We start from the raw sequence: 20,978 nt of genomic DNA on the forward strand, positions 1-20,978 counted from the left end.
TACCTGCCCAGGTGCAGTAGCAGAATCGCGCTGGACTCTGCTAGCATTCAGAGCCACCATGGCGAGCACACGTCCCCATTCCACCTTAGCAGCCCACCTCTACGGCTGCTAAGTGCAGCATCCTGGGCTCCCCCAATCTCAGCCGGAAAAGGGAGGGACAGGTGGGGAGAGCCACCTCCAAGAGGTCCGCGATCCTGCTGGCTCTGAGGTGCGGGGGGGGAGGGGAAGCTCCCCCCCCCCCCAAAAAAAGAACCCCCGAGGATGCGGGGATCCCGAGCCCCTTCTCCGAAGGAGTCGGGCCGTTCAAAGACACGAAACCTCCCGAAAGGAAACACTGGGCTCCGCAGCCCCAGGAAGCGCTTCGCCAGACAGCTGAAGCGGTTGGTCCGGTGGAGATGCTGGCCGGGGGCGGGACGCGGGTTCTGAGGCGGGGGCGGCAGCGGCGATTGTGCACTCGGGCCCGCCGCTTGAGGAGGAGGAGGAGGAGGAAGAAGAAGAGGCGGCGGATGGTGGCGTCGCGAGGGCGGCACGGCGGCGGCCGCAGCCTCCTGGTGGCAGAGCAGCGGCGGCGGGTGCTGCTGCTGCTCGCGGGGGCGCTGCTGAGCTTCCTCCCGCTGGCGGCCCCGCACCCGAGTGAGAGGCGGGACGAGGGGGGAGGGAGAAGCGGCGGCGCCATTGCCGCTCCAGGGCGGGCCCAGGAAGGCCTCTGCCGCAGAGAGGTTCTCGGGGAGCTGCTGCAGAGGGGTTCTCGGGGAGAGCCGGAGACCTCCGCCCGCCTTCGCTGCAGTTGTGAGCGGCGCCAGACCGACGGGCATCTCCTTGGCGACGGGCCCCGAACCCTGGCGCGGGAGGGCGAAGGGAGGCCTCTCCTGGCGCCCTCGGGAGGCCCCTCCTGGCGCCCTCGGGAGGATTGGGTCCCCGGTAACGGGAGAGGCCGCTGGAGGGCAGGAGAGAGGCAACGAACGCCTCCCCCGCGGCCTTCCCTGTAGCTCTGCGGCCTTTCCCGCCTTCGCCAGCTCTCCTCAGCCTTCGCATTATGGCGCTTCGCTTGAGGGCCTCTCGGTGTCTCCTCAGCTCCGTCCCACCGCAGGGCAAGCAAGTGGGTGGCTCTGCGGTCATCGATATTTGCAGTTGCAGTCTTCCTTCGTCCGGTCCTTCTTTTATCTATTTGGTTATCATCACTGTCTTAGATCCTCCATCCTTCTTTTTCTTCAATGGACTTCCCTCACACAGCTCACTTATTTTGGTTTCAATTTTCTATTTATCCATTCTTGCCTCTTTAAGATTTTTTCTTGGACCAGACACTCGAAATTCTTAAGAACTCAATTTAATCCATAAATCTTTCTTTGATAAACTTCCATCCACTAGGCCTACCTTCAAGTTCTTTGGCGAATAGGTCCCCCTCCCCTGTTGCTTGTGGCAGCCCCTCAAATATTGGAACACCACTATCATGTCCCTAGTCCTCCTTTTCAGAAAATTAGACATACCCAGTTCCTGCAAGCATCATTATAGCTTTTAGCATGCAGCTCCCTAATCATTTTGCTCTTCTCTGCACTCTTCTTTTTTGTATCATGTTGATGAAAAGTGGATGCATTGTGTGTTTTGGATATGTTCACCACTTTGAAAAATCAGGAAGGCAGGATACAAAGAGACAAAAACAAATAAACTATTCCTTATAGAATATCACATATTACCACTATGTTTCTGTTACACCTTGTTCTTTGCCACAGCTCTTTTCAGATTCTCAAATAGCAGCAACAGAAATCTATATGCATTCATGACCTTAACCTCAAATGTGACCGTATAGTAGTATTTAATATTATTTAATATGTCCATAATTCCAAGAAACTTTGCACATCTTTTTTCTTACATCCTACTTAAGGCTGAAACATGCTAAGCATTTATTTTATTCTCAGTCATGTTTGATTTCCATCCCACATCACTCTTACTGCATTCAGTAACAACTGTGAACTGCCTGGTCATATAAAACATTCCACAATTCAACCCATTCACTATTAAATGTTTTTTTCTAAATGAACAGATACATTATAAATGTTCCTCCTTACAATCTTATATTTTTCAGTCACCTACCTAAATGCGGATCCCATGTCCATATGCTATAAAGCAGGGGTCCCCAAACTTTTTACACAGGGGGCCAGTTCACTGTCCCTCGGACTGTTGGAGGGCCGGACTATTAAAAAAACCTATGAACAAATCCCTAGGCACACTGCCCATACCTTATTTTAAAGTAAAAAACAAAATGGGAATGTACTATTTAGAGGGGGGTGGGGAAAGAAGTCTGAAATTCATATATGTTTATGTTTTGTTTTTTATTTTCTTTTGTTAACATCTGATTGGCTATACAAGGTTTTCTTGGCTTATAGAAAAATGTATAAAGAAAGAAGGAAGCACTTTGGCATAATGGTTAATAAGTTAGAAATATAATTGGTGTTGTACTTTTTTGACGAGGGAATTTAATTAAAAGAAAATGAATGTAACTGGATGACAAAATTAGAAAAAAAAGTTTGCAAATTTTTTGATGATTGATATTAGTTACTAACAAAATACCGCATTTTATTCATGGAAAATTAGATGTGCTCCTGTCACTCACCCGCGGGCCAGATGAATGGCCTCAGCGGGCCGTATGTGGCCCGCGGGCCATAGTTTGGGGACCGCTGCTATAAAGCCAGACTGTCCAACTTTTTCTCATCACTTTCCTAAGGCATACATCATAAAGATACAGTTTTGCATCCTCTCTTGCTGCTATTGGTATTTCATATATTTACTACAGTTTATATACTACTCAATACAATAAGTCTCAAGGCAGTCAACAAAAGAAAAAAAATCACAACCTTAATACAAACTGAGCAAAACATCAACATGGCCCCAAAGAAGAGCCACAACATCTGGTCTGTAATAAGAAGGATCCCCTGTTATCTCCCCATTCAAAGGTTCCCTGAAAAAATCAGACCCTGGTGTCTTTCCTGAAAACCAGCATGACGGGAAACAGGAATGAGGATAGCAGCTGAGAGGGCTCCTCTTCATGGTGTGCCTCTCATTTTTAGAGATAGTGGATTCTTCTAGAATCCTGTAAGAGCTAATTAATAAATGACATTCAAACTACAGCAGTCTTCCTCCTTTCTGAAAAATAAATCCTACTATATGGAATTTTTTTCTGAATGTACATTGAAAAATTAATGATATTAAAATGAAGTATGTGCTTAAATGATTTGCGCTGTAATTCATAGATAAATTTGCAAGACATCACATTTACACACACACACTCACTCATACTTTGACCTCAGCATTTCCTTCCAGCAAACGTTCCCAAAGCTGTTTGAAACAAGACTGCAATTACTAACATTTTCTTTAAATTTCACTCTCTCACTCTCATAATTCCCATTCAGATATTGATATTATTATTATTATTATTATTATTATTATTATTATTATTATTATTATTATTATTATTATTTAGATTTGTATGTCACCCTTCTCTGAAAACCCGGGGCGGCTACTCATTTCACTTCAGTTTTATCCCAAAGATAACTAAATTCTTAATTCCTTTTATTCATGAGCTGTAAATCAATTGCTGCACTGTGTGACTAATTCTAATTTTGTTGTTTGTTTTTTACTTTTACTTTTTTTTTTTAGGTGTGACACACCGTTACGAAAATGTTAAAATAGTGGAGGTAATGCTAGTTTCAAGATACAGGAAATAGGTTGTATTTCTGATACTGTAAATTTCTTAAATCACTTCTGATCTACAAAGAAATATGAATACTGTATTCTCTTTCTCACACCCAACCAAGCATGCATTCCCCCTACAGCCTCCATTCACCCATTATACTAAGACAACTTGTGTAAAGTTTCCAAAAGATCCCCTAATGAATTCATGAGCCACGAGCCAAACTTCAAAAGAAATATAGCCGTTTATTAGGAGTGACATTTCAGCAACACTCTGATGCAGTCAGAACTGAGTCATGTAGGTTATATGCCCTCATGATCCTGTTTTCCCCTACCTCACTGGACATGTCATAAATCACATTCTCCAATGAACCACGTTGGTGGGCTGTGAAACCCACGCCCCTTCGGCTGACTTTGGTAACCTAGGACGCAATCAGTAAAAGAAGCATTTAGTACAATCGGCAATTCTGCCAGTTCTCTTGACAAGTTGCCATAGGCAGGACAGCTTGATAATAAGTCTTCAATTATTGTTAGAAAGCACAGTGTCTGGGTTCACGCAATAGGTAAAACTAAAAAAGCAATGTTATGGCTAAAATAATTCTACTCTAATAACATGGGAGAAAGTATGTGTAAGTCAAGATTATGTGATGGGGAACTTCCCTGAAAAAGTTGCAAACAACAAACTCAGGACTCTGCAATGGTAAATACATCGTAAATACATGCCAGTAAATGCATCGTAAATACATGCCAGTCGCTAAGTACCCAAAGTGACTGTGGGGATGCTGCAATGGTCATAAGTGTGAAAACTGGTCATAAGTCAGATCTTTTTCAGTGCCATTGTAAATTTGAATGGTCATTAAATGAATGGTTGCAAGTGAAGGACTAGCTGCAATCCTCCTGAAAATATTGAACATCAGCGGGTGTGTCGGATGGTCTGGAGCAGAGGTCTCCAACCTTGGGAACTTTAAGCCTGGCAGACTTCAACTCCCAGAATTCCCTAGGCTTAAAGTTCCCCAAGTTGGAGACCCCTGGTCTGGAGGGTAAGCGAGAGCTAGCTTGGATGCAGAATGGATGCATTATTGCCTTGTGACTCCTCTCTCTTTCAGATCAAACTATAGCTGTGCTTTCAAAAGTGGGCTGCATGAACACCAGGAGATCCATTGTCATGTGGGAAGAAAAGATTAGAATATAGTACTTATATTTATCTGATGCTTTAAATTCTTCAAATGATTTAAATTAGTTTCTATTTTGGGGTTGTAATATACCTAATATATTTGTACCGTACTACATTTATATGATTATTTATATTTATATTAAACTTTACTTTACTTTACTTTAATCAGATTTGTATGCCGCCCCTCTCCGCAGACTCGGGGCGGCTCACAGCAACAACAATACAATGTAAAAACAAATCTAATATTTAAATTAATTTTAAATTAATTTTTAAAAAAACTTATATTTGTGGTGCATGCTTAAAATTACTTTACTGATAAGGGTGTAGAATCCTTACCAGTTTGTTGGTCTCTGTGCCAAAGAACTCTGAAACTCATGTTCCTTCCTGCCCAATTATGGATGGGCCCATGAAGAAAAAAAAACCTCGTTTGAGAATCTATCAGTCTGATTGTCTTGACACCTTGAAATTGATAGAAATTCAGTTTGTGAGGTAAGTGTTCAGAACTGTTATTGAGGTAAAGAAGGACCTTCAGCTTCAGGATTAAATATATTCTGACAGGGTTTTTTTTAAACCCAATTTAAGGATATAACGAAAGAAAGCTGATAGACATAATGAAATTATTCATTTCCCCTCTTCTTCAACAGATATCTGTGGAGCCAACTGTAGTTGAAGAGGTTGTATCGGAAGGGAAAAATGTTGAAGTCCACCGTAAGAATTATTATTTTTCTCTCCCATTGTGTGTTCAAAGTGACTTGATGCACAATCATTTAAAAGTCTTTTCAGAACAGCTTTCTGTTGTTGTCTCAACTGGCCTCTTGTCGTCGTACCAGCTTTTCTTGGTTCGTTCCTTTCAGTCTTTGCACAAGTTAAGTTTATTATATGGTCATTATTCATGTTTAATACCTACACTTATTTTGTAATGTGTTATAACACTAATCATTTATTAATCATGGATACAAAACAAGTTGTGTGAGAAAGTAGCTTACCAGCCTATGAAATGCTTTTCTTGTGAACTCCTCGGTATGTTTGCTCCTAGCACTTCTTCCACTGTCAGTTTGTGCCGTGTTTTGCACTTATTGCTTTTTATACTAAAAGTTCATGGAACGGTTTAACATGGGGCTAGCTTGGTTCATGTTGTACATTCAGCCATACAGTCAGAAAAGGCACCGTGTTAACAGGCTTTATCTTCGGATAAACTGAGCCAGTTGTTTCCCAAAAATATTCTCCCCCGTTCTTTTGATGTTGAGGCCATCCCCCCTGCCAGAAGCCCTTTATGTGGTTATTATAGACTGTGGCCTAGGAATCCAAAATTCTCTTGTTGGCACCATCCTTTAAGGTAGTGGTTTACTTCAAAAATTCTCTGTTCTGTCATCGGATGTTTACTTTTGTTGGGAGCACAGATGAAAACATCACCTGTGTTCCCATCTCTTTGGCTTTCATGCTTAGCTGCTCATAGTCTCTTGATATTGTTTTCAGGCTGTTTGTTATACCATTCATTCTCAGATGAAAGAGGACAAAGGGGTGATAATCTATGGACAATTATTTTACTGCACCTCTCAATTACATCTTTGATCTTTGCTCCTGGGAGTCAACATACTGTATTTTTCGGAGTATAAGCCGCAGCAGAGTATAAGATACATCTTAGTTTTTGGGGAGGAAAATCGGAGGGGGGGGGGGATCTGCCTACCAGGTATTCATCTGGCTAGTATCCTTTGTCTGGTCAGCTTCAGCCCATTATTTTATCTCCTGGTTAGGGCTTTTAAAAAACATTATTTGGAGGGAGTAGCAATGAAAAAAATCCTGCAAAGATTAGGGCTGGAAAAAACATTATTTGGAGGGAATAGCAATGAAAACCCTGCAAGCCAATAAGATTATTAGGACCGGGGAAAAAAGCTTTGAAAAAGCTACATTCAAACATACTCAATTTTTCAGCCTCTTTTGGGGGGGGGGGGGGGGGAAACCTTTATACTCTGAAAAACTCGTTACTTCCCTAGATAAATTGTCTACAAAACTGTGATTTAGTTCCCCTGAGTAGTGAGTCTCCTATCACCAACAGACAACTTTTTTTTCTTGAGGAAGTCTAGCCAACTTTTTCCTGTCATTGATACACCTGATGATGTTCTTTCTCCAGAAATCTGCATACTTTCCTACAAGGAGAGGCTTTGAAATTGATTGTTTAGTTTCAGCAGGGCTGTACAATATTGCATGAACAATGTTCTTTATTTTTTGAGAGCACAGGGCTCTTCTGGTAGCAGAATATACAAGCCATAAAAACAACAGAATTCAAATAATTTCATCTACATAATTTCATCTAGGAATGGTTATTAATGAAACACTGAGTTGTTTCACCGTGTTATATAGCAGTTCAGACATGTTCATAAAAGCTGTTTCTTTTACAGAAGACAAAAAAGTAAGCAAGGTATAAATTTAATGATTTTATTTACTGTTTTACAGAACTTTCCAACACAGGTGAAATTTCAGCCAAAAAGGAAGAGCAAACGTTGAATGATCTTGTGAATCTTTTGCAAGATGTGGTAAAAAATATCCCCACAGCAGTTGTATCGCCAGATAAACATAGTCCAAGTGTTTTCTCACCCGATACAGTAACTTCTCCATCTGTAGCAATGGACACTGTTTGGGTGAATGTGAATCCCCAAAGTAGTGATAAATCCAGAACAATTTCCCTGGTGCAAAAGGATACTCCAACTACAACGGCCTTTTGGAAAGTCGGAAATGACGCATCGTCACCTGTTATCCTGCATTCCAACCCAAGTCCTTCAGAATATCTCCAAAGTGAGACAAGTGAGTCTGTTGTTCTGATTTCTGAAAAGCTAACTCCAGAAAACACATTGGGCACCGTTTCAGTTCAGTTGGAAAACGAAGCAACTACTAAGAAAGAAGGTAAGAGTTTTGATCAGTTAACAAATGGCGCCTTGGCTAGTCTAGTAGAATCCCTCAGGAAAGTACAAAAGTTCCATAGGACGCTAGGCCATAAGGAACCACATCAGAAAAGCCATCCAGTGAAGTTGGCTCATCATAAGCCTAGAGGTTTAGACATCTTAGAAGCAATTGATACACTAATTAAAACCATTAAGAATGCACCACCCTCGGTCAAAGACGACCCAGATCTTCATGAGTATGTTGAGGAAGCAGAGGGTTATTTAAAAAATTCTCTGGAATTAGCAGGGGAGGCAGAGAGGAAGCTGTTGCAGAAGAAGGAACAGCATACAAAATTTGACATTGAGCTTAATCCCCCATCAACAGCTCCACCTATAACAGAAATGCAGTTGGACATAGAGTTGCCGCCTTCCCACTCATCAGAGGTACCAGAGGTAGAAATAAAGCTGGACAAAGAGATCACTCCTTCCCCATCAACAGCTCCACCTGTCACGCAGGTGGAGATAGACATTTCTCCTTCCCCGTCAAGAGCTCCACACGTCCCGCAGGGGGAGATGGACATCACTCGTTCCCCATCAACAACTGCATCTGTACCAGAAGTGGACGTCATTCTGCCTGCATCTGAGTCTCTGGAAAATAAAGCAGAAAGCACAGAAAAAGAAATGGGGAAATTAAAAGCATTTGTTAATTTATTATATGGCTTCAGCCCTGAATTAACTGAATATGCAGAGAATTCACCGCATAAAAAGATGGCTCAGGATATTGTTGAAAGATCGATGGAAGTCCTTGAGGCCATAAAGAGTGTTTTTTGCGGAAATCCTAAAAAGGAGAGTAAACACATTTTGAAGGATTTGTTAAAGAAAGACATGGAGCTTGTAAGACAAGCCATGAAGAAGAAAAAAGCCTCTTAAGATACGTTTATTTCTTGGTACTGTAGGTTTTTGTGAACAATCAAGAGGTCTGGTTTCTTAATTGTAAGAGCAATTGAAATACACCTGTAGCCATTTCCATGCCCGAAATTAAATATTTATTTTTAAATAATTTTGTTTTCATTTTTTTATTTGAATTGAATCTATTATTAAAAATTGAGAAACAAAGACTTTAACAGTTGTACGATAAAGATCATTTCGGAAAATCCTGTTCTTATCATTGGATTAACTGAATGATTATTTATACTTCTTGCTGTTCTATGCTTTTTTACTGAATGAATGACAATAAGAATAGGAAGTTGGCAGATGCTTCTGGGGTTGATGGCTATTCATTATGGTTCTCAGGAAAGACATCCAGAAGACTATTTGTGGGCAGCTATGTTTCTGATAGCATCATTAATCCATATTGATAGGATTAAAAAAAAAATTGTACATCGAATAGGTGTTAAACCAGGGTGTCAAACTCAAGGCCCACAGGCCAGATTCAGCCCATGGGGTGCTTAGATCAGGGCCGCCCTGAAAACAGTGAAGGACTGGCCTGTGGTGCCCCTGCTAGCAAAAATAGACCTCACAAGCTCCGCTTTTGCTGACAGAAGATTGCAGGAGGCTCTCAGCCAAAAATGGACCTTGCAAGAGCTGTGTCCAGCCCTTCTGAGCTTCATTTTCACTGGCAGAGGGTTGCAAGTGGCCATTGCAGCCGAAAAAAGAACTGGGCCCCCCGTTTCCGCTGGCAGAGCAATCAAGCTTCCACCGGCAGCCCAGACACAAATGACGTTGAGTTGACCATGCCTACCTTGGCCATGCCACACATACACCCCAAGTCAAATACAACCCTGATGCAACCCTCAATTAAATTGAGTTTGACACCCCTGCGGTAAACATTTGAAAGCCTAAATATAGAAATAAAGAGTGGAATGCACCTTCCGAGACTCTAAAATTCAAGATAAATAATGTAATCCCAAAGAAAAAGATTCTATGGAAACCTTATTGGAAATGTTAAAAAGATTTATGCTCTTGTACAACACAAATTATTTTGGGTCCTTTTGCTGTGTTGTTCAGTTAAATGAATTAGTGAAGACCAAATCAATTGAACAAGCAGACAAGCTATGTTTTTCAATTGAAAAGTGTTATCTGAAGTAATTATGTTTTGGCCTCCCCTGAGTTGCTAGTCAGCAGCACCTGTTACAGGAGTGTGGCATAAATTTAAACAAGCCTCTCTTAGATGAGGGAGTGTGGCTGGCTACTGCAGAGCAGGTATTGAATGCTACACAACAATATTTAGTTCAGTGTACATCATTTTATATGCGTCAAAAGGAATTTCTACCTATCAATTATTTTCGGAAGGTTTCAAGGTGCTAGTCAAAGAATCCTCTGACACGGAAATTTCAGGTAATCGATTCCTATCTTTTGCAATGCATTTTGTGTCTGAATTATCCAGAGTCATTTATTTTAAGTATTTTTCTTCAGAATAAATATTGAATCTCCTGGATTCAGCTGGGATGAGTGAGAGAAAACTACATACAGCCTTTTGGTAGGAAGATTTAATTCTCCCAATTCAGTGATTTGGGCATTTTCCATGAGAAAGAAAAAGGAACATATTAAATTGTGAAAGGTTATGTCATTACTTTGTGAGAAGACTTTCACACCATCTAAATCAGTGTTTTTCAACCAGTGTGCCGTGAGACATGGTCAGGTGTGCTGTGAAGCTCAGAGAGAGAAAGAAAACGAGAAAGAAACAGAGAGAAAACAAGAGAGAGAGAGAGAAAGCAAGAGAGAGAGAAAGCAAGAGAGAAAAAGAAAAAGAAAAGAAAGAAAGAAGAGAGAGAGAAAGCAAGAGAGCAAGAAAGAGAAAGAAAGGGAGGGAAGGTGGGAGAGAGAAAGACATGGAGGGAGGGAGGGAGAAAGAGCAAAAAAGAGAAAGGAAGGAAGAGAGAAAGGAGGGATGGAGAGAGAAAAAGAGGGAGGGAGAGAGAAATAGCGAAAGGGAGGAAGAGAGAGAAAAAAATTTCCCAAACTTTTTTTAGCCCCCCCCCCCCTCAATGTGCCCCAGGGTTTTGTAAATGTAAAAAATGTGCCATGGCTCAAAAAAGGTTGAAAATCACTTATCTAAATGATCAAAATGCTTAAATAATTGAGTTAAAAAAAACAACACCAGTATCTTCTTTCTCTGGTCTTCTTTCAAGCTACATAGATGTAAGGCAATGGATTTTGTAATATTCTTCACTGCACAAAATGCCGCCGCCTCAAAGTTGCTGCAGCTTTCAGCATGGAATGCTTTAAACTTGAGCTCTCTGCAGTGACTTCCTGGTTTGTCATCCCGCAGTATTTGGCTTCTCTGATCTGGAGAAGTCTGGACCTGGGGTCTTCTGAGCTGGAATAGATTTTCCCAAATGCTCTGCAGATCACAAAGCAAATTGCAGTGGGAAATCATCCATTTTTCACATGTGCGTTGCAGTCCCCTCTTCATAATTCTGAAGTACAGTAGCAATTTTATTTTGAGTTTGTTATTCTACAAGTAGAATTTGTCCAGACAGGGGGAGGGAATTCTTGTGCTGTCTTTCTGAGAAAAAATGGATAATATTTTTTAAATTTTATTTATTGGAATTTGCCAAACAAACACAAGAACAAGAGAATGAGAGGGGACAATAGGCACGTTAATGACCACTTTACTGACCACTTAAATATGAAGTGATGTCCACAGAAGTCAATTTGTGACTGAAACTGTGAAAATGTGTAGCTGGATTAACTGAATCAGGTAGAGCATTCCAGACTTTGACAACTCTGTTACAGAAATCATATTTTTATAGTCAATTTAGAAAAGTTTAAATTGAGTTTAAAGTGATTGTTCGCATACATATTATTGTGATTTAAACAGAAAAAGTCCATTACAGGTAAAATGTTGCTATATATAATTTTGTATGCAATTACCTAGGTCTGACTGCAAGCGACAGAGTTCTAACCAAGAATTTTGAGCCTAGTTGCATAAGGAATTTATTGTGTATAGAAGAATGCAAGACTTTTCTCGTGAAGTACTTCTGAACCTGCTTGATTGTACTGATGTCAGATATATGGTGGGGATTCCAAACAACTGAACAATACTCTAAAATTGGTCTAGCACAGTGTTTTTCAACCAGTGTGCCGCAGCACGCTAGTGTGCCGCGAGACATGGTCTGGTGTGCCGCGAAGTTCAGAGAGAGAAAGAAAGGAAGAAAGAGAGAAAGAAAGAGAAAGAAAGCAAGAGAGAGAGAGAGAGAACAAGAAAAAGCAAGAGAGAGAAAGAAAGCAAGAGAGAGAGAGAGAGAAAGACAGCAAAAAAGAGGAAGGAAGGGAGAGAAAGAAAGGGATGGAGAGAAAGAAAGAGGAAGGGAGAGAAAGAGGGAGGGAGAGAGAAATAAAGAGAAAGGGAGGAAGAGAGAGAATTTTTTTGTCCAAACTTTTTTTAGCCGCCCCCCCCCCCAGTCAATGTGCCCCAGGGTTTCGTAAATATAAAAAATGTCCTGCGGCTGAAATAAGGTTGAAAATCACTGGTCTAGCATACGTTTTATAAGCTCTAATTAGCAAAATAATGTTTTCAGGAAAAAACCTTAGCAAAATTAAGTTTACAACTCTTAATGCTTTTTTAGCAAGGCTGTGACAGTGAGCTTTGGGGCATCAGAGATAAGTACACCTAGGTCCTTAACAAAGTCGGGGTCATCTGCTAGATTAATGCCACCTACAGTAGTTTATACTTGACATTCTTATTATGTTTACCAATATGTAATACAGAGCATTATTAATTGAAATTTGAAGTTGCCAGATAGATGACCATTCAGACACATAGTCGAGATCATTTTTCAAAATAACAGAATTGTCTGTAGAACTGAATAATTTTATGTCATCGGCAGAAAGAACACAATTGCTTTTAAGTTGATCACAGAGCCAGAAAAGTGTGGGACCTATAACGCTGCCTTGTATAACAGTGAGTTCCCTATTTTGACTTTCTGCAGACAGGAAAGCAGCAATCAACTTGTGCAAAGGTCCAGAAATGCCACAAGAGTTTAATTTCAACCGCAGTTTATCATGTACTCCTGTAACAAAAGCATTACAAAAATCTATGTAAATTGCATCTAGAGCTTTACCTTGATCAAAACATGTAGTCCAGATGTTTTTACAGTGGAAAAGTTATTTTTTATTTATTTATTTTATTTATTTATTCATTTGTCCAATACACAAATACATAGGAAGAAAATAGACATGTGGTAATATATATAGGGGTAAAAGTGAACTTAGAGGAGAGGATATATGAAAGGAAGAGAATATATATGATAGGTGAAAGAGAGGAAAGACAATTGGACGGGGGACGAAAGGCACACCAGTGCACTTATGTACGTCCCTTACTGGCCTCTTAGGAACCTGGAGAGGTCAATCGTGGAGAGTCTAAGGGAGAAATGTTGGGGGTTAGGGGTTGACACAATTCAGTCCGGTAATGAGTTCCATGCTTCGATAATTCGATTGTTGAAATCATATTTTTTACAGTCAAGTTTGGCGCGGTTCGTATTAAGTTTGAATCTGTTGCGTGCCCTTTTGTTATTGCGGTTGAAGCTGAAGTAGTCATTGACCGGTAGGATGTTGCAGCATATGATCTTGTGGGCAATACTCAACTAGTGTTTTAGGCGACGTAGTTCTAGATTCCCCCCACCCCCGGAGGCTCTCTGGAGGCCGGAAATGGCCTGTTTCCCAACTTCTGGTGGGCTCAATAAGTTTCGCTCTCCCCAGGCTCCAAAGGCTTCTCTGGAGCTCGGGGAGGGTAAAAACGCTGTGCCCTGCCAGAGCCTCTGTTTGAGCCAAAAATCGGCTGGCACACAACACACATGCATGTTGGAGCAGAGCTAGGGCAACAGCTTGGGTTCCAGCAGATATGGCTTCATGTGCCATCTGTGGCGCCTGTGCCATAGATTCGCCATCACTGGTCTATGTCATCGTACTCTGCATCCTTGGTTTTTCTCTTGAGGAAGTAAGTGTATGTATGTCTGTAGAATAACTCTTGCTTTATAGAATGGAGAGAATCACAAGCAGGAATGTCCTGGAGAGGGATGGGCTACTGCCAGATGGGGGGGAGACGACACAGTGGAGTAGCGAAAATGGAGCTCCCCCCCCCCAGAGCATCCAATTTGCACTGAAAGATGTTGAAAGAAAATGCAGGGCGTCCTGCATAAGCCATAAAAATTTTGGTGGCCCTGAACTGGGGAGAAGTGGAAAAATACCAAGAGCTTAGCAATTTTGTGATCAAAGTCCCATATGGAGATAAAGCTTCCATTGCGTGGTCACAGCTGCCACCCTGACTTCACATCCCTGGAAAAGAATGATGAAGCTCAACCCTCTTTAGCAGCTGTGATTGTTTCATCTGCCATCTACACACATTTCATCTATACTCTTACAATGCACGAAAGGGAGCAAACAAAAGATCTTAGAAGGTGATTCAATGAAATGGCCCAGAGCCATAAAGCTGCTACTGTCAGTTAACCTACAGTATCAAGTCAGCAGTAGTCGAAGCAGCTCAAATTTAAGTGAGGCGTGGAAATGCATGGAGAAAACAGATTTTAAAAACTGTTCTGCCCAGCTATGGAAAGAAGATAGCATACATGCAGTTTGTTCAAACTTATATTTACACAATTAACAACAACTAACAAACTTGCTTAGTAGTTGACACACACAAACACATGTTATAGCAGTATTTTCTTGAAAAACTAGCTGTTAGTGACAGAAGTCCATAAAGTCATAAATTAAGTCTAAGCAATTAGTCCTGGATATATCAAGAAGTTGGCAAAATGCCTAGAAGCAGTCCACAGGAAGAAAGCCAAAACAGATAAGCCGAGCAGACGTTTTCAGAACACGAATGTACTTATACGAACAAACGTTTCCTGCATAGTTTTTGCAGTCCTTGTCATCCCTTAAGTAGGCTAGGGCAAGGGTAGGCAAAGTTGGCTCTTCTATGACATAGACTTCAACTCCCAGAATTCCTGACCTAATATGATTGGCTCAGGAATTCTGGGAGTTGAAGTCCACAAGTCATAGAAAAGCCAACTTGGCCTACCCCTGGGCTAATTAGGCCAATTAGCCCCAAGCCTTACTCCTGAGGAGACCTCCTCCTGAGTAGCCATTCCTGCCTTTTGGCAGCTCTGGGTGCCCTTACATTAAGAAGAGGCTCCTCTTCTTCCTCATCACTGATGTGAGGTGCTGGAGGTTCTAAAGGCCCCACCAACCTCTTCACTGCCCAACTTGGGTGCCAGCTGCACGGTGCGCTGGCACCTCACCACATCGGCCTCTTCTTGGGAGGAATCCGTTACCAGCCACATGGGCTGCTGGCCAGCCACAACAAAACCTGAGACCTGCATTTCCATCTGTGGAGTTTTTTTTATTACTATGATTCTTTCTGTTTTTGTTTTCTACCAATGTTAATGTTTTAATACTCTTATAAGCCACCAAACACTGCTTGATGAGTGGGTGTTAGATCAAGGATTAAATAAGGAGACCACAGCCCACGTCTTGATAAGATAGAATCTTGAAGTTAGTTGGGGGAAAGATCAAAAGCAACATGAGAAAATATTATTTTACTGAAAGAGTAGTAGATCCTTGGAACAAACTACCAGCAGACGTGGTAGATAAATCCACAGTAACTGAATTTAAACATGCCTGGGATAAACATATATCCATCCTAAGATAAAATACAGAAAATAGTATAAGGGCAGACTAGATGGATCATGAGGTCTTTTTTCTGCCGTCAGTCTTCTATGTTTCTATGTTTCTATAGAAACATGGGGTGGACAGCATCACCACAAATGGATTCATAATTGAGGTTGAGACTCTAAAAAGATTGCAGAGAAGAGCAGCAAAGAGGATTAGGGGTCTGGAGGCTAATACATATGAAAGGTTGCAGGAACTGGTTTGGTTTAGCAAAAAGAAAGACTATGTGACATGATAGGAGTCTTCTATTAGAAGGCTGTCACAGAAAGGAGGCAGTCAATCTATTCTCCAAATCATCTGAGGACAGGACAAGAAGTGATGGATAAAAACCCATGAAAGAGAAATTCAACCTAGAACTAATTAGAAATTTTCTGATAGTGAAAACAATCAGTGAAACAGCTTCAGAAGTTGGGGGAAGTAAATTACTGGAAGATTTTAAGAAGATATTGGACAGCAATTTGTCCAGAATGGTTTAGGGCAGTGTTGGTGAACCTATGGCATGGTGCCACAGGTGGCACACGGAACCATATCTGCTGGCAAGTGAGCCGTTGCCCTAGCTCAGCTCCAACATCTGTGTGTGTCGACCAGCTGATTTTTGGCCTGTACAGACGCTCAGGGAAGATATTTTTGGCTTCCAGAGAGCCTCCAGGGGGATGGAGGTGGGCGTTTTTACCCTCCCCTGGCTGCAGGGAAGTCTTTGGAGACTGGAGAGGGACAAACCCGAGCCTACTGGGCCCACCAGAAGTTGGAAAACAGGCCAGAAATAGGACCTCTGGGGGCCTCAGACATTGAATTATGGGTGTGGACACCCCTAATAGCAATAATTTAAACTTAAACTTAAACTTAAACTTAAACTTAAACTTAAACTTAAACTTAAACTTAAACTTAAACTTAAACTTAAACTTAAACTTAAACTTAAACTTAAACTTAAACTTAATTTAATTTAATTTAATTTAATTTAATTTAATTTAATTTAATTTAATTTAATTTAATTTAATTTAATTTAATTTAATTTAATTTAATTTAATTTAATTTAATTTAATTTAATTTAATTTAATTTAATTTAATTTAATTTAATTTAATTTAATTTAATTTAATTATATTTCTATGCCGCCCCTCTCTGGAGACTTGGAGTGGCTCACAACAATCACAACAATATACAAATCCAATATTTAAAAAGAAAACAAAAACATTAAAAAAACCCATCATTAAGAACCATACAATACAATCATACCATTCATAAAAGCTATATGTGCTCAGGGGTATTTCAGTTACCCCATGTCTGGCGAGAAAGGTGGGTCTTGAGTAACTTGTAAACGGCAAGGAGGGTGGGGGCTCTTTTGGCACCCAAGGGAAAAAAGGTTCACTATCACTAGTTTAGGGTGTCCTACTTGAGTAGGGGATTGGACTAGAGCATCTCCAAGGTCCCTTTCAACTCTGTTATTTTGTTGTCTATCTTGTAGGACTAACAACCATGAACCTGGATGACAACACAAAATGGCTCGTGTGGGTAGCCAAGCAGTTTGATAACATTGCTGGTGACAATAAAGAAATCAGCTTGGAACAATTCAAAGCTGCACTTAAAGTGAAGGAGGTAAGTTGTGTCTGACTGAGCTGTGCCATAACTCGGAATGATCCCTGTTGCGAGCAAAAAGTACAGAGAAGTTTTATGCCCTGTCTTCATTGATAGAATTGAAGAATTGATCCATGCATTTGATATGCTACCTAAAGACCTGACAAAGAGCCAGAAAGACAGGGGGGAAAAAGAGCAGAGTTTTTTTAAACATTTGTTTGTTTGTTTGTTTGTTTCAATTTATATATCTGCCTATCTCACTTATGTGATTTTGAGCAGCTCACAAGTTAAAACAACTATGATTTTTTAAAATAAATTGGGGATTTTAGATAGTCATGTAATTTTATATTAATTGGATTAATTTTATTGTAAATAACTGTTTTTATATGTTGTAAGCTGCCCTGAGTTTTCAGAGAGGGACGGCATAGATATTATTATTATTATTATTATTATTATTATTATTATTATTATTATTATTATTATTATTATTATTTCTATGCCGCCCCTCTCCGTAGACTCGGATATCCAATTAATAAATAAACAATAAACAATAAATTTATATATTTCAGAGATTTGATCATTTATTTCTAAATCAAGGCCTCAGGGCGATAGAGACCTCATTGGAATCTCACCTCCAAATTCTCAAACTTTCCTTCCTCTCTCACAGTCCTTTTTTGGTGACCGATTCTTCGCTTTGTTTGATTCCGATGAAAGTGGAACCATCAGCCTGGAGGAACTCCTGAACACCTTAAAACTGCTGATCCATGGGAGTGAAACCGACAAGCTGCGGTTCCTCTTTCAGGTCTACGATGTAGATGGTAAAATTCCAAACTGACGGATCCGATAAGCTGTGTTTTATCAAAATGAGATTTTGTTTTTCAGGTCCTTGTTTGGCTGCCAATAATTGTGTCTTGTAGAATAGACTCCAACGCTCCTAATTTTGTATCTGGAATGTGTTGTGATTCCGTCTGAGGCCCCTCAGGGAACGGCTGATCCTCTGCCCGCTTCCTGCTCAGAGGGGGAGGATGAGGAACAGGAGGTTCAGGCAGACGGGGAGGAGGAATCTCAGGCTGAGGGAGAGGGAGGACAGCCAGAGTCCCCCGAGAGGGAGCTCTCCCCAGCAAGCAGCCTGGATTCCTTAGATGAAAATGCACAAGCAATAATCGATCTCCGGCAGAGAAGAGCAACACAACGAAGGGGACAATTAGCCAGGTACTTTCAGCACTAAAGAGGCAACAGCTGGGTTTGGGTGTGGTGCTCTCTGGAAAGGCTGAAAAGGCAGACCCACCCTTCCTGGCTTGTGGAGTTTTATCTTTGGGAGTCCTGGGACCTGGCTGTGATCTTTGGCGTCTTGGAATTCTGGTTTGTGACTTTGAATACTGAAACCTTGGGGGGAAAAGGTGTGGGTCTTATTCTCTACAGTGGTGGGTGTGCCAGCAAGAAGTCTGCTGTATTGTCTGGCCACCAGGACTCTGCTGTGAAGTCTCATAGCCTGCCTGTTGGGAAGAACAGGTTTTTCTCTGTGTTTATTTTTCAAACTATAAAGTGCTTTTGCTTTTACCAGCGTGTCTGGCTGCTTTTTCCAGTTGGTGTTGAAGTCTGGGGGCACCCAGACAGAACAGAATGGTATTATAGCTGTGCATTTTTATGAACAGATCTAGTGCATTTGAGTGATGAACATTGAGAAATTCAAGAAATGCCACTCATCAATTGCTGCAGAAACCCTTGTCAACTCTTTATTTTATTTATTATTATTATTATTTATTGGATTTGTATGCCGCCCCTCTCCGTAGACTCTAACGCCACAAAATTCCAATTGTGACCAATGATCCCTCTAATTTGTGTGTGTGTGTGTGTGTGTATAAGTATAGTATCTGAGCAGCACATTTTCATGCCTGAGTACCTGAATTTTTTCACAGATGTCACCCCAGACAACAACGAAATCAGTGTTATTGATTTTGCAAAACCTCCTTTGCAGAATGTGTTCAGAAGAACAGCTGTATGGGATTTCAGTTTGGGATTGTTTTTATTTTGGTGTGTTCTTCACACATAAATAACCAAACAAACAAATAAATAACCAACCAACCAACCAAACAAACAAACAAACAACGAAACAACCAAACAACGAAACAACCAACTAAACAAACAAACGACCAAACGAACGAATGAACGACCGACCGACCGACCGACCAAACAAACAAACAAACAAACAAACAAACAAACAAACAAACAAACAAACAAACAAACAAACAAACATTTTTGCGGATAATGAAAAAAATGGGAGACTATAGACCAGTGATGGTGAACCTTTGGCACGGGTGCCACAGGTGCCACACGAAGCCATATCTGCTGGCCCACGAGCCATTGCCCTGGCTCAGCTCCAACATACATGTGTGTGCCGGCCACCTGATTTTTGGCTCGCACAGAGGCCCCGGGAGGGCGTTTTTGGCTTCTAGAGAGCCTCCGGGAGATGGGAGAGGGTGTTTACCCTCCCTCGTCTCCAGGAAAGTCTTTGGAGCCTGGGGAGGCCAAAACACGAGCCTACTGGGCCCACTAGAAATTGGGAAATAAGCCGTTTCCAGCCTCTAGAGGGCCTCCAGGGGATGGGGGAAGCTGTTTTCACCTTCCCTAGGCATTGAATTATGGATGCTGGCCCTCGCGCCTGTGCAATAAGCGCACACGCACACTCTTTCGGCACCCATGGAAAAAAAAGGTTAGCCATCACTGCTATACCCTTACTGGGATTTGAACCTGTGTTCCTTGCAAGGCAGCAGCTTTAACCTCTAGACTAGAGGATCTCATCCCTTTAGCTTGTTCCAGAGAAGAGCCATATATTTTTTTTATGTCGAATCACCCTGGTGTACCCAAATATGGGAGGGTGTATATAGCTTCCTTTTTGCCTATCGGCATCTCCAGGGGTCCTTAAAAAATGAAAAGTTTAAAGAAATTTCTACTGTGTTTTTTTCTTTCCTCAAGCTGATTTTTGGCTCACACAGATGCTCGGGTAGGGCATTTTTGGCTTCCAGACAGCCTCCAGGAGGATGGGAGACGGCATTTTTACCCTCCCCTAGGTCCAGGGAAGCCATTGGAGCATGAGGAGGATGAAATATGAGCCTACTGTTTCCATCAGAAGTTGGGAAACAAGCCATTTCCAGCCCCCAGGAGGCCTCCGGGGGGCAGGGGTAGCTGTTTTCACCCTCCCTGGGCATTGAATTATGGGTGTGGGCACTTGTATAGGTGTGATAGCATGCACACACACTTTTTTGGCACCCAAGGAAGAAAAAAGGTTTGCCATCATTGTCTTAGGCTGTATAGATGAAGTCTTCTCATGATCCAGCAAGGGAGCAGAGTCAACTGACTTTAATTTCCTGGTGCATTCTTTCTGTCCACTGATTGATTGATTGCTTTATTTATTAATTTATTAATTTATTAATTTATTAATTAATTAATTTATTAATTTATTAATTTATTAATTTATTAATTTATTAATTAATTAATTAATTAATTAATTAATTAATTAATTAATTAATTTATTATTTATTATTTATTATTTATTATTTATTATTTATTATTTATTATTTATTATTTATTATTTATTATTTATTATTTATTATTTATTATTTATTATTTATTATTTATTATTTATTATTTATTATTTATTATTTATTATTTATTATTTATTATTTATTATTTATTATTTATTATTTATTATTTATATTTACATTTACTTACTTACTTACTTACTTACTTACTTACTTACTTACTTACTTATTTGATTTGTATGCCGCCCCTCTCCACAGACTCGGGGCGGCTAACAACAATAAAAAGACAATGTAAACAAATCTAATATTAAAAATAATCTAAAAAACCCCAATTTAAAGAACCAATCATACATACAAATATACCATGTATAAATTCTATAAGCCTAGGGGGAAGGGAAAATTTCAATTCCCCCATGCCTGACGACAGAGGTGGGTTTTGAGGATATTGCGAA

General features: G+C 40.6%; 2 protein-coding genes across 2 annotated transcripts in view; both read left to right on the top strand.

Moving 5' to 3' along the window:
- Positions 1-470: 470 nt before the first annotated feature.
- On the top strand, positions 471-8,800 carry LOC139172837 (uncharacterized). The gene is made up of 5 exons (XM_070762080.1): positions 471-633; positions 3,655-3,692; positions 5,506-5,569; positions 7,316-7,762; positions 8,126-8,800. Exons 1-5 carry the CDS (start codon positions 507-509, stop codon positions 8,668-8,670), a joined length of 1,221 nt encoding a protein of 406 aa, XP_070618181.1. The 5' UTR covers positions 471-506; the 3' UTR covers positions 8,671-8,800.
- Positions 8,801-16,879: 8,079 nt separating this feature from the next.
- The window catches only part of NOX5 (NADPH oxidase 5), a 34,432-nt gene continuing 30,333 nt past the window's right edge, over positions 16,880-20,978 (top strand). The window contains exons 1-2 of the mRNA XM_070763603.1: positions 16,880-17,005; positions 17,652-17,802. Of these exons, the coding sequence (XP_070619704.1) occupies positions 16,886-17,005; positions 17,652-17,802 (271 nt within the window). The 5' untranslated portion in view covers positions 16,880-16,885. The remainder of the gene's footprint in view (positions 17,006-17,651; positions 17,803-20,978) is intronic.

This window comes from Erythrolamprus reginae, chromosome 10, assembly GCF_031021105.1.
Source record: "Erythrolamprus reginae isolate rEryReg1 chromosome 10, rEryReg1.hap1, whole genome shotgun sequence".
Classification (NCBI taxonomy): Eukaryota; Metazoa; Chordata; class Lepidosauria; order Squamata; family Dipsadidae; genus Erythrolamprus; species Erythrolamprus reginae.